Below are 14,082 nucleotides of genomic sequence, written 5' to 3' on the forward strand. Positions count from 1 at the left end.
TTCACATTCAAAAGAAAGCTTTAATTAGAAAGTTATATACACACTGTAAAATTAAATTAAACTTTATACAAATATTAAATTAATATTCTCACACCCACTGCCATGTACAGGGGAAGATCAGAAGCTGAAAGCATTCAAACCAAGAATGAAAGTGATCTGTAACCATTTTCAGGGAAGGGACACTGTACAACAGTGCCTCTAAACACAACGTAAATTGCTTATGATTTTTTTTTAGTTTTTTTAAAACTTTAACCCCATAATAGTTTACGCCAGGTTGAAAATAAAAACAATTATGAAACACAGAGGCGCATGAAATTGTCAGTATAATCACAGTAGCTGCAAAGCAAGGGATGGACAGAAAGGATTGGGCTTTTTTTTTGACGACAAAATAAACATTGATAAAGACAATTGTATGCATAGAATAGAAAAGAATAGAGTAAGGCCTTTGGGAAAACAGAAAACGCTGCAATAGTGAAAAAGCAGCCACCAAAGCGGATGCTTAAGATAATACATGAAAAAAAAAAAAGTACAGGTCTAAGGCAACATTCTGTTAGCGATAATCATTAAAAAGGGGGTCATGCTGTGTTCATGGTGGACAGCTTAACCACAAAAAAAAACAACACCTTATGACAGTAAGACGGAGAACAACAAAAATATGCTCTTGGCTTTACGCGCTTGGGGGGCCAGGGTATACAAAACATAATTATTCCATTTTTTTTATTTCACTGCAACCAGTTGCAGTTATGTCAATAATGCACAAATGTGGTATTTTCACTTCGATGTGATAATGGGTGCAAAGCCATTTCTCTAGGGAGATACCAGTCAGCATAAACGTTAATAAAACACACGGACGTGTAATGGATTCATCGCTGTACTATTTGTGTTTCGATGCTTTTGTTGGTCAAGCAACGCGGAATATTACCTCTCATCTGAGGACGGGGGGGTGATCGGGAAATGGCTGTTATCAGGCGTACTTTAATGAGAACATGCCCTCTTCTGCTTCATACACAAAAATGCCAACAGACACACACACACACACACACACACACAAATACAGAATCGTCAAAGCAAAACAAACCGAGTCGCACGTCAAACAATAAATACAGAAGGAGCATTTTTCTTTCAGCTAATTTTAAATTTAGTCACGACCAATGACGGCAACTTCTTCGGCCGAGAGCTCTCGCATTTCAACTTCGAGTCTGATGTAGCGTCGCTTCTCGTAACAAACAAACAAACAAACAATCAACCCTATTCATGCAGCAGAAGAGGAACGCAAAAGCGCTCTTCCAGGTACAAGAAGCAGATCGCCGCGCTGCTGCTTTCAACTCATCCCAACTGATCCCGATATGCTGGATGTTGCCTGGATACAGAGACAGCTAGCGAGGGAGCGATACATACAGAGGAGGCTTCATGCTTAATTTAGAATGGACCACGACGCCGTGACAGCCATCACTAAAAAAAAACAAAAAAAACAAAAACAAAAAACCAACAACATGCAGCATTCACAAAGAGGGCCGCAACACCCAACTGTCACTCACAACTCTTCAAGTACAGCGGGAAGACAATTCGGAACACTATAAGGGCCAGGAGCAACTTCTTAACATTTCCTGTTTTGAATCCATCGATTGCTATACTGTTCTCAGACGGAGCCTCTTTAATGTTTGAATCGTATACAAAGGCTGTAAAGGATTTTTAATGAAGTGGCGCCGCTTTGTCTGGTCTCAACTTGGCTCCTCTGGCGTTCCATCAGTGCTTGTGGCGCAGTATGTACTGGTTTGATGGCTTTGTTTTGCGTCTGTAGCGATGGCAAAAGAGGGTGCGCGGGGGCAAAGTTCTAGTCCTGTCCCTGCTGGCCCGTGAGGGGTGTTTTGGGGTTAGTGGTGGGCGGGGTGACAAGACACCCTCGGTCCTGGTCAGCAGAGAGAGACGGGAGACTGCTGCTAGCACGCTTTATGCTTCCTTCAGCAAGGGAATATCTGCAGGGGAGACGAGACACAATAGTGGAAGTGAGCAGGGATTCCGAGTCAAAACTAGTAGTAAGTAGCTGAAGGCAATCCTCCACCAAGTATGATGATGTTGTGTGTGTAAAAGTAGCACTCGTTTGAAGGATTAGAACTGCCTTTACATCTATGCTAATTTTGGTTAGCCTGTCTGTGATGTGGCGTATAACATTGTTAGCATTAAACTTCAAGAATTTGTTAGTATATGGTTTGGTTGAACATTTTGGTGTTTATATTTTCTTTTGTTTATGTCAGTTTTACAGTACATTCACATGGGAGTAACAAAAACAGCTTGAAGCATGCATACTTGTCCTCTTTTTTTGAATAATATCAGCGATGCAAAAGTCTCCCTTTTCTTAGCAGTGAGAACCGGCGCAAAGAAATATATAAAAAAAAAAGTGTTTTAATACGTTTGAAAGCATGTTTTGAGAGGTAAAATTAGTATAATAATGTTTTATATGCACTCTCTTTATCGTGGTATTGCTCTGAAATCAATCCTCCACAATAGTGCGAACGAAGGGTTTTGGATCACTTTTGGCAAAGAAAGATAAAGACCAGATTGAGCACACAACATGAAAAGAATGTAAAGGGCACAAAAGCACCAATTTTGAAAACAGCGGATTACGAGAGTGGGGACTGAAAGCCATTTGTTTCCCCTTTATACGGCACTTATTGTGTTGACTCTTTTTGTAGAATGCGTGGTGTGTTACACATTCTTTTGCAGTCATGTGCCCCTTTCTACTATACCAGGGGTCTGCAACCTGCTGCTCTGGAGCCAAATGTGGCTCTCGAGTCCATCTCTCATGGCTCTCTTAGTAGAAATTAGTTTTTTTTTTTTTGCATATTTGTATTTTTAGATAAAATATTATTCAAATGAATACATGCTTTAGATAAAAATGAAGAATTAAATATTCCAAAAAAAGGTCAGTCCAAATTTTGTTAGTTTTTAGAAAAAGATGAAAAACTTTGAGAAAATTACCTAAAAATGTCTAAAAAGAGACCATAAAATTGAAGAAGAAAAGCAGAAAATGACCATAAAAAATGCAAAAAAAATGTCAGCAAATTTAATTAAAAAAAAGGCATAAAAGGTTAAAAAAGTATCAAATGTCCAAAAACAAAAAGGTAGAACATTACCATAAAATATTTTTTGAATTGCCCAAAAAAAAAAAAAAAGTTTTAATTTAAATGTTTTTTTGTTATTTATTAGGCCTAAAATGGCTCTCTTGACAGGAAAGGTTGCCGACCCCTGTGCACACTGCCTGACCTCAGCTCTACTCACCAGTAGAATAGGAAACTTGATAATACTATCAAGTACTTCACCATTCAAAAACCATTAACATTGACATTGTGCCACTGGCACCACAGCTTACCATCAGAAAAGTCATCTGCAGAAGTGACAGAGAGCAGACTGTGCTGGTCGCTGCTCTCAGAGTCTCTACGGAGAGGTAGAGGGGCTGCACACGCACCCCCAGGGTGCTCTCGAGCCCACGACGATAAGGAAGAGGAGGAAGAGGGAGCCTGGTGAACAAGCACCGTCTCTGCATGATGGTGGGAGGGGAATGAGGACGAGGTGGATGGGAAACAGAAGTCCAAGTCTCTGTGATGGTGATGGCTTTCGCTGGGGCCTTGGCCTCCCGTGGCCCCCTGAGGGAGACCCTCCGACAGAACGATAGGGACTCTGGACTCCGGAGGAGCAGGTGGTGAAGGAGCAGGAGGAGGGGCGCCCGGAGCGTTCCCATACACAGCTTCTTCATAAGACGGCAGTGCCACCTGAACGCCCTCAACCATGATGGAGCCGGATTGGCCTGAGATTCCTTGCTCCCTCCTGATGGGCAGACGAAGAAAGAGAGTGAAGCAGGCCAGACACAGTATCACAAAAGCAGGGTCAGGTGGAAAGGTACTGTGCAGTCATGTGTGCTGCATACCACAGAAGTGGGTGAAGGCAATAAGCCTCGACTGTACATTCCCTTTATTTTGCAGTCTGGCTACGCTCTGCCGAGTCTCACAAAGTGTGCTAATGACCAAATGATCGTGGCCTTTAATCATTAAAGTCACAGATGAGACAAAAGCGCTTCTCGCATTTTACTTTCCCAGCTATTTCAAGAATCTTGCAAAACAAGTGTGACTGTGGGGTGAATTGGAGGCACTTTACAAGAACCAGTACGACAAACTAACACTTTGTCGTTTCAAGGTGTGAACATTTTGATTTCAAAACATTCCAACCCAGTGGTTCTTAACCTTGTTGAATGCCATCAGTTTCATTTCTTTACTGAAAAATAAAATGACTTTTTTATTTTTTTATTCAAGACATAGGGGTAGCAGAAGCAACGAAATTAGCAGAGGCCCCAGAATTGAACCCTTCATGTTAAAGATTAGATAGTTTTTAATATGAAAAGAAAAATGCACCGAGCTGTCACCAACGTCTCACAAATGCAAGTATGCCATCTAGTGGCAGAAAAATTACCTTAACACAAATCAATATGACACTCGCTTTTTACAGTACAGGACATCTTTTTAATTTTATGAATTATTATGAAATTACTGTAGGCTATTAACAACTAAAAGATGCAGCCATCTTTCTATTTGTTTAATTTTTTTTCCCACTTTTATGTTAACAAGAGTATTAAAAAAACTATTTATTGTGCATCTTATTGTACATTTAAAACATATGATATTTGCGATGAATCATGAGTTAACTACTGAAGTCATACGATTAATTATGATTAAAAAAATGTATCGCCTGACACCCCTACTGGAAATACGTAAACCAGTTACACTTATCTCTGACACGACAATGGGCCTTTTCTTTGGCTCAGCGCTCAAATTAACATATGGCAATGGATTGCAATTATACAGGCTAAAAATAATTGTCCGCCTTACCTGCTGTGATGGAACGACTTGAGTTTGGGCTGCACGAGTACAAACAGCACGACTAGAAGCAAGATGAGCGCCACCGAACTCGCAGTGGATGCCACAATAGACAGAGCCGGGATGCCGAGCGGAGAGCTTGGCTCCTTGTCTGTAGGATAAGAGAAGATAGAGAGGAAATGTCCCGCAAACACCGAAAATGAAAAAAGCCCGGTGTCGGGGACGGACCTTGACTGAGTCGGCAGCTGATCTGCATGGGAGTGTCCCACTCGCCATTCTCACAGGTGAGAAACTTGTAGTCTGCTTTCAGTGCGTAGCCCTCATCGCAGAAGTACTCGATGACCGTCTTATGGGTGAGGCGGTGGCAGCCCGGCGGATGACACCGGTAGCCGCCATTCTCCGGTTCAGTGGGGGGCGAACACACTGGCGAAGGAGCGGACATCCATTTTCACAAACACAGTTGACTAATGCTGGCAACATATTAGTTCTGAATTTTGACCCCGCACCATTGCTTTTAACACAGCGTGGGGGTTGATTGGACCAGGATCCCGAACTGTCACAAGTGATGCTGGTAGGTCCATCTGCAGTGTATCCAGGCTCACAGACATAGGTCAGAACAGCGCCCACGGGAAAGGAGTCCCTGTTGGCCTCAGTCTGGTTCAGCAGTTCGCCATGCTGCACGGCAGGTGGCTGGGCACAACCTACACGATAAACAACAACATGGCAGGAATTGGGATTAGATGGCTGCTACTGAGACAAAAAAAACGGTGTTGAACAACAACTGGTGACTTTTATCACAAGTCATGCATTTTTTGTTGTTGTTGCCGACGTTCACAGGACGCAGGTAGAACTAAGTAGAGCGCACTTATAGCAACACTAAGGAACTTTCAGTTTACGTTGATTATGGCGCTGCCATATGGGCAAAAGCGGTAATGTTATGACTGAAGGAAGACCACATTTCTCATGAGGACAAGCGCATTGCGTCGTTTTTTAGCTCACGCCAGCCAATGTTGATCCTGGTTTTCCTTTTATCTGGGTAGCTTCCCTTTTCCTTTTTGGTCTCCTCAGGTAAAACCTTTCAGTTGTTTTGCAGCTTCTGCCAGGAAAGTAGTAATCGTGCGTCAACATTCAAATTGACTTGAAGGGGGAAGTGACATATGCCATAAAGCAGTCAGTACATTTGTAGTTTTTTTGTGTGACAGTGTTCCTACCATCCTCCTCAAAGTTGTTTAGTGCCAGTAAAAATGATACAGACCCCCTCAGGCCATGGCAAAGGCACCATTCAACTAGTTTTAAGTCTATGTTTTATCAGAAGAGATATGAAAATATTTTATTGAGGTTGAAAGTTCCTTAGTGCTACTTTAAGTCATTAGCGTTTACATTCTATTTCCGTGTGAGTTGAAATTAGATTTTTTTTTTTTTTTATGTACAAGGCATTAGTGTTAAAAACAAAAAAACAAGTACAAACAAGCTTTTCTTCTGCCTTTCAAAGAGCCTTAGATTTAAAGTGCAGTATGAATATGTAGAGTACTTCATTAAACTGAACGTCTGCTGGTCTCTGTGGTTTACTGCCGGTGGGTCAAACAACTTTTCACAGGGAAACTCAAGTCAGGTTGACAGGTGGAAGAGATAATTACAGCTCAAGGGACTTGGCTCCTTGAATCTGGGATACATTTGACGCCACAAAAGGCAGAGGCACTGTATCAAAATGGCAGGTGTGGCGGAGAACGCCCTACCTATCGCAATACCATAAGTGGATTCACATGCGACAAGAAGCACTATATTATATATAGTTTCACTTGATTAATAGCGCATTACACAATTTTCTCCACTGTAGCGTGAGATAATATCTCTTATGGTGTGTGGCAACTCTGAGACTCTGTAGCCTGTCAGTGAAGACAAGCACAAAACACACACGCACGCACGCATTTGGAGCAGCGAATCGGCTGCTCAGTCAAGCAGGTCTAACTTGAAATCCAAGCACCTGCTGCAAGATGACTTTACTTTCATTATTATTCATCTTAAAACTGCTTGACGGTTGTGACTAAATTTAAGTTACAGACATATAAAGTTGCATTGTGAAGGGTCGAACTGAATATGTTATATATTGCTATATTCAAGAAATGCTGATTGAATACAAACCCAGCAGGGCTCTGAGATCAGCAGAGTTGGGTCAATTAGTGGGACCCCGAGTTCAAAGTAAACAGGGTGTAGCTGCATTCAGCTGTTATGCAAATGGATAAGTTGCCAACAGAAGTGAAGTCAGCCCCGAGTGTAAATGATTTTAAATCCAGGTTAAAAACGTTGCTTTTTTTCCCCTTCACCTTTGATTAAGGTATTTTAAAACATATTTAAATCATGTTTTTTCGCTTTAATTATCTAGGAAAATTTCTTTAATGTTTTAACATTGTCAATGTATGTTCTTTAAGTAATTTTTAACTTTTTTCTCTGTTTTGCTTCTGAATGTTAACTGCTGTGTTTGTTGCTTTCCTTGTGTAAAGCACATTGAGTTGCCTTGTGTATGAAATGTGCCATACAATTAAACTTGCCTCGCCTATGGTGAGAAAACAGATTTGCAATAAATATTAACATTTTTAATGCAACACTAGAGATCTCATAATAAACTTTTCGGAATAAACTGAAATACTGCAAACAACCATTTATCTTGCCGGTGTGTTTACAACTCAAAAAGGCACAACAACCAGAACAACTCACCCTACTTCCTGTAACCTTCGAGGAAAAACTGGACTTTAAACTGGCAGCGCAAAATCGTAAACAAACACATTAAATGCAATGTGTACTTCCTGAATCCATCTAGGGACCAATTTAGGTATCTTTGTGTCCGCAAAAATAAATGCAAGTGGACCAAAACAAGTGGCTTAACAACAAACATTTGACAAACCTCAATCATAACTTAATAGCTTATAGCACATGTTGAGATTTGTGGCTCATAAACAGTTCTCAGTCATCGCCACTATGGCTTGTGTAACTGGAGGCTGTAATACTTTAAACGCTCAGTGAAGACGAGAGGGTGCTAATGGGATGAGGAAAGGCGATGAAATGATGACCTCAGGCTGTGAGTCTGCAGGGGACACAAAACACCCTCGGGGGGGGGGGGGGGGGGGCTGTTTCTTCCAAACAATACTCAAAAGTAATCAGAACAATGCCCATTCTAAATGCAAATGCACTGCTTGTTGAAAAACAACAAAGAAATGCGTAATCATTATTTGCTATCAACAGAACTCTATCCACTTTAGTTCAGTTACTAAATATAGCACAGGGCTGTTTGTAACAAATAAAGAAATACAATATATATAATCATAAATATTCTGTAGAGTGAACCTCCTGCATTAGAAGACGACAATGCTAACTCCCCAGGGCTAGAAGTCGGGCGCACAGATCATTTCACCGAGGTTAGCGGGTGCAGTCGAAAAAAATACCCTGAAGCCAGGAAAATGTGAATCCATTTTGAAACTAGTGGTCCTTAAGAAGCCCAGTCAGCCAAGCTTCCATTCTCGTGCCAGGAAAAGCTTGTGCTGTTCATACAGACGCTCTGGGGAGCAAATGTCATTATAGTGCTGGGCAATTTAGCCCAAGAGACCACATCACATGAATTCATAAAAAGGAATACACTTCAAGTGAATCTCAACGCTACAGTGCAGATGGAAATTTCCTACATGCAGTGCTCAGCATAAATGACTACACCCAATTGGAAACATAGGAAAGTACAATTTAGCGATGCAAGACTTTTCATTTGTGTGCTCATTTTTGCAACCTTGCAACATGAATTAAATATAAACAAACATGACGGGCCTTTTGTAACTATTTTGAAAATATTGATTCTGAAAGGAAACTCGAGGTTTTTTTGTGTTGTTGTATGTTTAAAATGTTTAAACACAAATCATAAGATTGCACTGCACTTGTTAAATGAACAGACAACAGTATAAGAGAAAGACACATATAAACCTGTTCTTCAAGCAAATGTTTATGTGCAGAGGTGAGGATACATGAATCTGGACTACTTCCCCCTTTCTACTACTTTACTTCAGTTCCGCTTCAGTTTCTACGACTGTCACAGAAAAAAAAATCCACTCGCGCCAACAGTTACCATGTAAACAAAATATCCGGTTTATAGCTGAAGTTGCGCCCAAAATTCACGGAAAGGCCCATGGGGGCTTAGAGAGTGACAAAGAGAGAGAGTGACAGAGAAAAGAGAGAGAGAGAAAGAGAGACAGAGAAAAGAGACAGACACAGAGACAGACAGAGAGACGAGAGACAGACAGAGAAGAGACAGACAGAGAGACGTGAGGCTGGAGTCTATTTTTGGCAGAACAAGGAAGAGACTGTAGAAAAAGACGAAGCAAACGTGGCCGTAGATATTCACATCCATCCAGGTAATTTCTTTCTTATGGCATTCAATCAATCGCAACTGGACTGCTGTGGTTGTCTTTGAAGAAATTTCACCTCTCATCTGAGAAGACTGAATGCAACAAGGCTTGGTTAGGGACTGGCCCGTGTAAAGAAAATAAGGAGATTTACGGTTAGTACGCAAAGCAAATGATACTACGGGGTGAACTACTGGAGCAATACTGGTAACAGTATCTTGAAATTGGTCTAAATATGGATGTTCCAGTCTCTGTCTCTTCCTTTTATGTAAAAGACAGCGGGAGGAAAACAGTAAGCAGTATCAGTCTACCCCACCCTGGTTTGTTCCAATGAGGAAGGGAATGAGTCACAGTTAAACACAAAATGTTCTTTCGCAGGTCTGATGTCATCTTGATGAACAAGAGAATGCATTGAGGGGGGAGTGACAATTCAATTGAAAAATGACAAGAAACGCTCAATAAATAGACGTGAGCGGCCATTACTGTAATTTCGAGAGTGACAACACACTTGAATATTATACACTACCCCAAAAATTACCTTTAACAAAAGTGTTTTTTTTCTCTGTTTTCATGTATCATATGCCCTTGATTAAGTATTGACCAGGTAGCAGCTTGATAAACTGGGATTTGTCGTATTTTGTTCGGAATTTTTTTTTACCTTGTATTTACGCTAATTGCCTCCGAAGATGACAGAGCGTTGTAAAAATGACTGTGTGAGGAAATACCCGAACTCCTTGTCATCTGGTGAACCAACTTTTATACAACACACGTCAACTGGTATTTACAGCCGTTTACTTGTTCTTTGCCCCGACCTGTTCAGGACAAATCCACTCACGATGGCGTAAGGACTCTCGGAGTCGGCGAGCAGCGAAAATGAAGAAAGAAAAGGCATCCAAAGTCTAGACTGGTTACAGTATATTACAGAACAAAAATAATACGCAAATGTCGGAAGGAAGATGAATGCGGAAGTAAACTGGAAGTTCGACCCAAAAAATGTGCGTTAATTTCAAGAAATTATGGTAGTGGTTCCGCGGTTCATAAACGTCCGTGCAGTTGAGTCAGGATCAATAATCACTCCGAATTCAGAATTTCCCTGGTGTCGTCGACTCAAACAGGTTGCAGACCCCGCTGTGAGCCTCAACAGGATAAGCGATACAGAAAAAGGACGATAGCCGTGTTTTCAAACTGTAATTGTACTTGTGCACACGCCCTTCTGTATAAACGATGACAGCTGACCAGCGAGTTTCATGGCCAAACGGTTTGGATAAACATGGAATGAAGGAACAAAGAACGGCCAGACCGAAAAAACACTCATGAGGACGATCCCTAAGCCTAACATCCTTCGCCTTAGGCCATCGTAGGGGACATACAGAGGGGGGGCGTTAAAATCCCACGATTTATTCTGAAGTGCCTGCCTGGATGTGAATATCTCCCTTTCCCCATCTGTTACCAATGGCACTAGCCTCCGCAGAGCTGAAGGGGGGTTGGGTTTGGGGAAAACACAGGGTGGGGCGGGTGTGGGGTGGGGGAGTAGAAGGGTTTAAAACGGTCTTTCCCCCAAGGCAAATTAAAATTCTAATTATCCTCTATTACAAGCTGTGAGTGTTCTAAAGCAGATCAGATACTGATGACTTCTGCAACCAGCTGTTTCGACGCTCTATTGAACAATAGGCCATAATTGTGTATGTTGTGAATCAGGGGAATTTATGTGTGGGTTGGATTAAGATTAAAACCGAAGGGATGATGATGCTCTCTTTAGCCTTGTAAATATGTTTTTTGGTCCCATTAATGGCCTCTCTCCAGAGCTGAAGTTGTTTTCGATGAAATGTCATGTCATATTTTCAATAACGTTATTTTTGGTTAATGCTAGGTTTGCCAGTTTATCCTCCTAATCCAAATAATTTTTAGCCAAGATGTTGGAATTTGAGTGTTGCACATTACACAAAGAATAAAATCCCTGGATTAAATAAACATCATAGAAAAAGGGTTTATTAGTCACACAATTGGCAAACTCCTGTTTTACAGCAGCAAAATAAACAGTAGCAAGCAACAAATGAAAAATATATTTTATTATACTGTACTATTATTAGGGCTGGGCAATAAATCTAATTAATTCGATAAATCGTCATTTTAAAAATCGGATCGTTGAAAATGAGCTATATCCTGAAATTGAGTTTTGTCTTCTGGATTATTAAAAGCTGCTGTTCTTATGTTCCGTTATATCCAAATGTTTTTGTGAGTTATAATTTTGCACAAGTGGCAGAATGCTGGTTTACAAAACATGTTTACAACAACAGCTACCAACTACTTAATTGTGTCATTTAAGCACAAACTATGAACATTAAATTCATGTTAAAACTGATTTAGAATCACCAGCCATTATTGTTGTCTGAATATTTTGCACAGGTTTATTAGATTAAAATCAATTAAAATTGTAATCGTCATGTATGACTGAAAAAAAATAAGAGACTTTATTTTTTGGGCCATATCGCCTATTATATTATAAAAATTGAACAATGACATAAGCATTAACAATAATAATAGCCAGAAATGTTTAACTATGTCCTTTATACTTGACCTGCACAGAAATTGGTCAGAAATTCCAGTTAAACAGCTGTGGTTTTCCAAAGAACCAAATCTGTCCTTGTAGGGGTTGCAGGCGCACGCACAATACATCCACCCAGGGAGAAGGAAGTCTCTAAACAGACAGAAACATCCCCCACTCCCCACCCATCCGCCCTGCGGTGTCGCAATGCATTTAAGCCAGCCACGTGTGCCGCTATTACATCCCATTGTTCTTGCCCACATGAGGGACGGGGGCGCAGCGTTCCTCCCAAAAGAGCAACAGACACTTTTTTGCATTTGAAGGGTTGCGTATGCATGCAAGGCCAAAGCGGTTGAGGGCAAGGGGAGGGGAGGGGGGGGGGGCACTATTGTGTGACCCCACTCTCCAAAACAACACGCACACACACACACTGACCTGAAGAACAGATGGGATAAAGGCAAACAGTGAGTCCCCCTATGCTCTTCTATCATCCTCAGCACTGAGGACAGCTGGGAGGCAGAATTCCTTCCTCTCAGCTTACAGAGGGAAAACAAAAGAGTGTTGGGGACCACCCTCCTTTGCACATGTGCATGTGTTGAGCACACACCACACTTGCCCCTCCCAGACTGTCAGTGGCACTGTGACAACTGTGAGCTGATCGCATTTCAGAAGGCAGACTGTGCCAACCGGCAGAGGGTTGAGGACATATGCTGAAGGTGAACGCCAGCGCGATTATCCCAGTCTGGCACCTTGACCATCCAAGTCAGAGCAGAGCCTCTGCAAAGTCAAAACCTTCAGGATGTTTTTTTTTTTTTTTTTTTATGTGTCCAATGTGGTGACCAAAATCAATAGTACTGCACATTCAGTGTTATTAAATGGATGAGACATTGTGAAGCTGTTAATTTCCCTTAAATTTACGGAGCAATAAACAGCACATAAATATGCTGTTCCAAAGAGGGAGGAGAGACCATTTACAACAAAAGTGACTGCACCACACTATGCATCGTCCCTGTTTAAGGGCATGGCTGTTGGGTTTGCAGTAGTGACTGATTGTTAGGCCTTTGAGGCGGCATGTCTATAACATCGTAATCAATGACAACAGTGTGATTTTTTGTTTTTGTTGGCAATGGAAAATGATTATGGGGAGGTGTTGAATTGACGCTAGTGTATTCTACCAATATAAGATATAATACCAATTTTTACAATGTGGCGTTATGGAAGCAAATTAACCCTTTTTTGATTTTATGAAAAGTAGCCACCTTGGAGATGCGAGGACTGTGCCCGACAGCAATACATTTTGTCTAGAAGTTTATGCTAAATAGCCTTAGCCAAGACAGGTAAAAAAAAAAAAAATGTAATCAAGGAAAACATAACATGAAGCTTTGGTTTATGCATCCGAGTATGGTGACCTATCCCCGTCCTCTATGAAATATCTTTCATTGTTTTGAAGCAAAAATCTCATCAAGAAAAAGGCATGATACACCGAATGTGAAGCAAGCAAGCCAAGAAAAACAAAGAGACAGAAACCAAAAGGCACACATTTGAGACATAACACCGAGCAGTTGTTGGGGTAAAGTTGACTGCAATTTTCCCGTTTCTAATATAGTGTCACAGGGGCCACGCCGGATGCTGACATGACACATGTAATTATCTGATTGAAGTGTTCACAGTAGCAGCAATATTCTGTATTGCTGGTTTCTGAGTAAAAGTCAAAAAGATAGATAAAAAAGGCTGGATCTCGGTGTAAAAGAGGCAAGATGTCATCTAGATAAGGGTTTTAACCACCAATGTTGAACACTGAGAAAACACTGTAAACCAAACTACACAAGGAAGCATGGGAGCAAACGGCTCAAAAACTAAACAGGAAGTAATAGAGACAGGAAATAGACAAGATGTATACAGGAAATTCGTAGGGTTGATTAGGTCATTCAGACAAAGAACTGTGCACTAGCACACACCAGTATTAGATGTGATAAGTCAACACGCAATTGGTAGGAGTGTGAAGTTAGAAAAAACACGGGCAACTTATTCTTCAAAACATACGATGACAGGAGGACGACGGCGTATTAGGGCCACCTATAAATATGTTTTTATTTCGAGAAATAAAACCCAGAAACTTGCGAGACGTAGCGTAGCTATAGTCTGGACAAGGTGCTGGCTTTTGCTCACCAAGAGATATATAGCATAGAGATGAATTTCTAAACTTGACTCTTTGCACGCGGCAGCTGGAGCGGCAACACTTCCTGACCCCCTTGCAGCTAAATAAAAGCCGAGATGCACCAAT

General features: G+C 41.2%; 1 protein-coding gene across 1 annotated transcript in view; it reads right to left on the minus strand.

The window, feature by feature from the left end:
* The window catches only part of susd6 (sushi domain containing 6), a 27,172-nt gene continuing 13,090 nt past the window's right edge, over positions 1-14,082 (minus strand). The window contains exons 3-7 of the mRNA XM_086061079.1: positions 5,375-5,569; positions 5,097-5,291; positions 4,881-5,019; positions 3,371-3,825; positions 1-1,976 (exon numbers count right to left, since the gene is read on the minus strand). Coding sequence (XP_085917205.1) covers positions 1,951-1,976; positions 3,371-3,825; positions 4,881-5,019; positions 5,097-5,291; positions 5,375-5,569 — 1,010 coding nt within the window. The 3' untranslated portion in view covers positions 1-1,950. The remainder of the gene's footprint in view (positions 1,977-3,370; positions 3,826-4,880; positions 5,020-5,096; positions 5,292-5,374; positions 5,570-14,082) is intronic.

Source organism: Leptonotus elevatus, chromosome 18 (genome assembly GCF_054856555.1).
Source record: "Leptonotus elevatus isolate MCC_2025b chromosome 18, RoL_Lele_1.0, whole genome shotgun sequence".
Taxonomy (NCBI): Eukaryota; Metazoa; Chordata; class Actinopteri; order Syngnathiformes; family Syngnathidae; genus Leptonotus; species Leptonotus elevatus.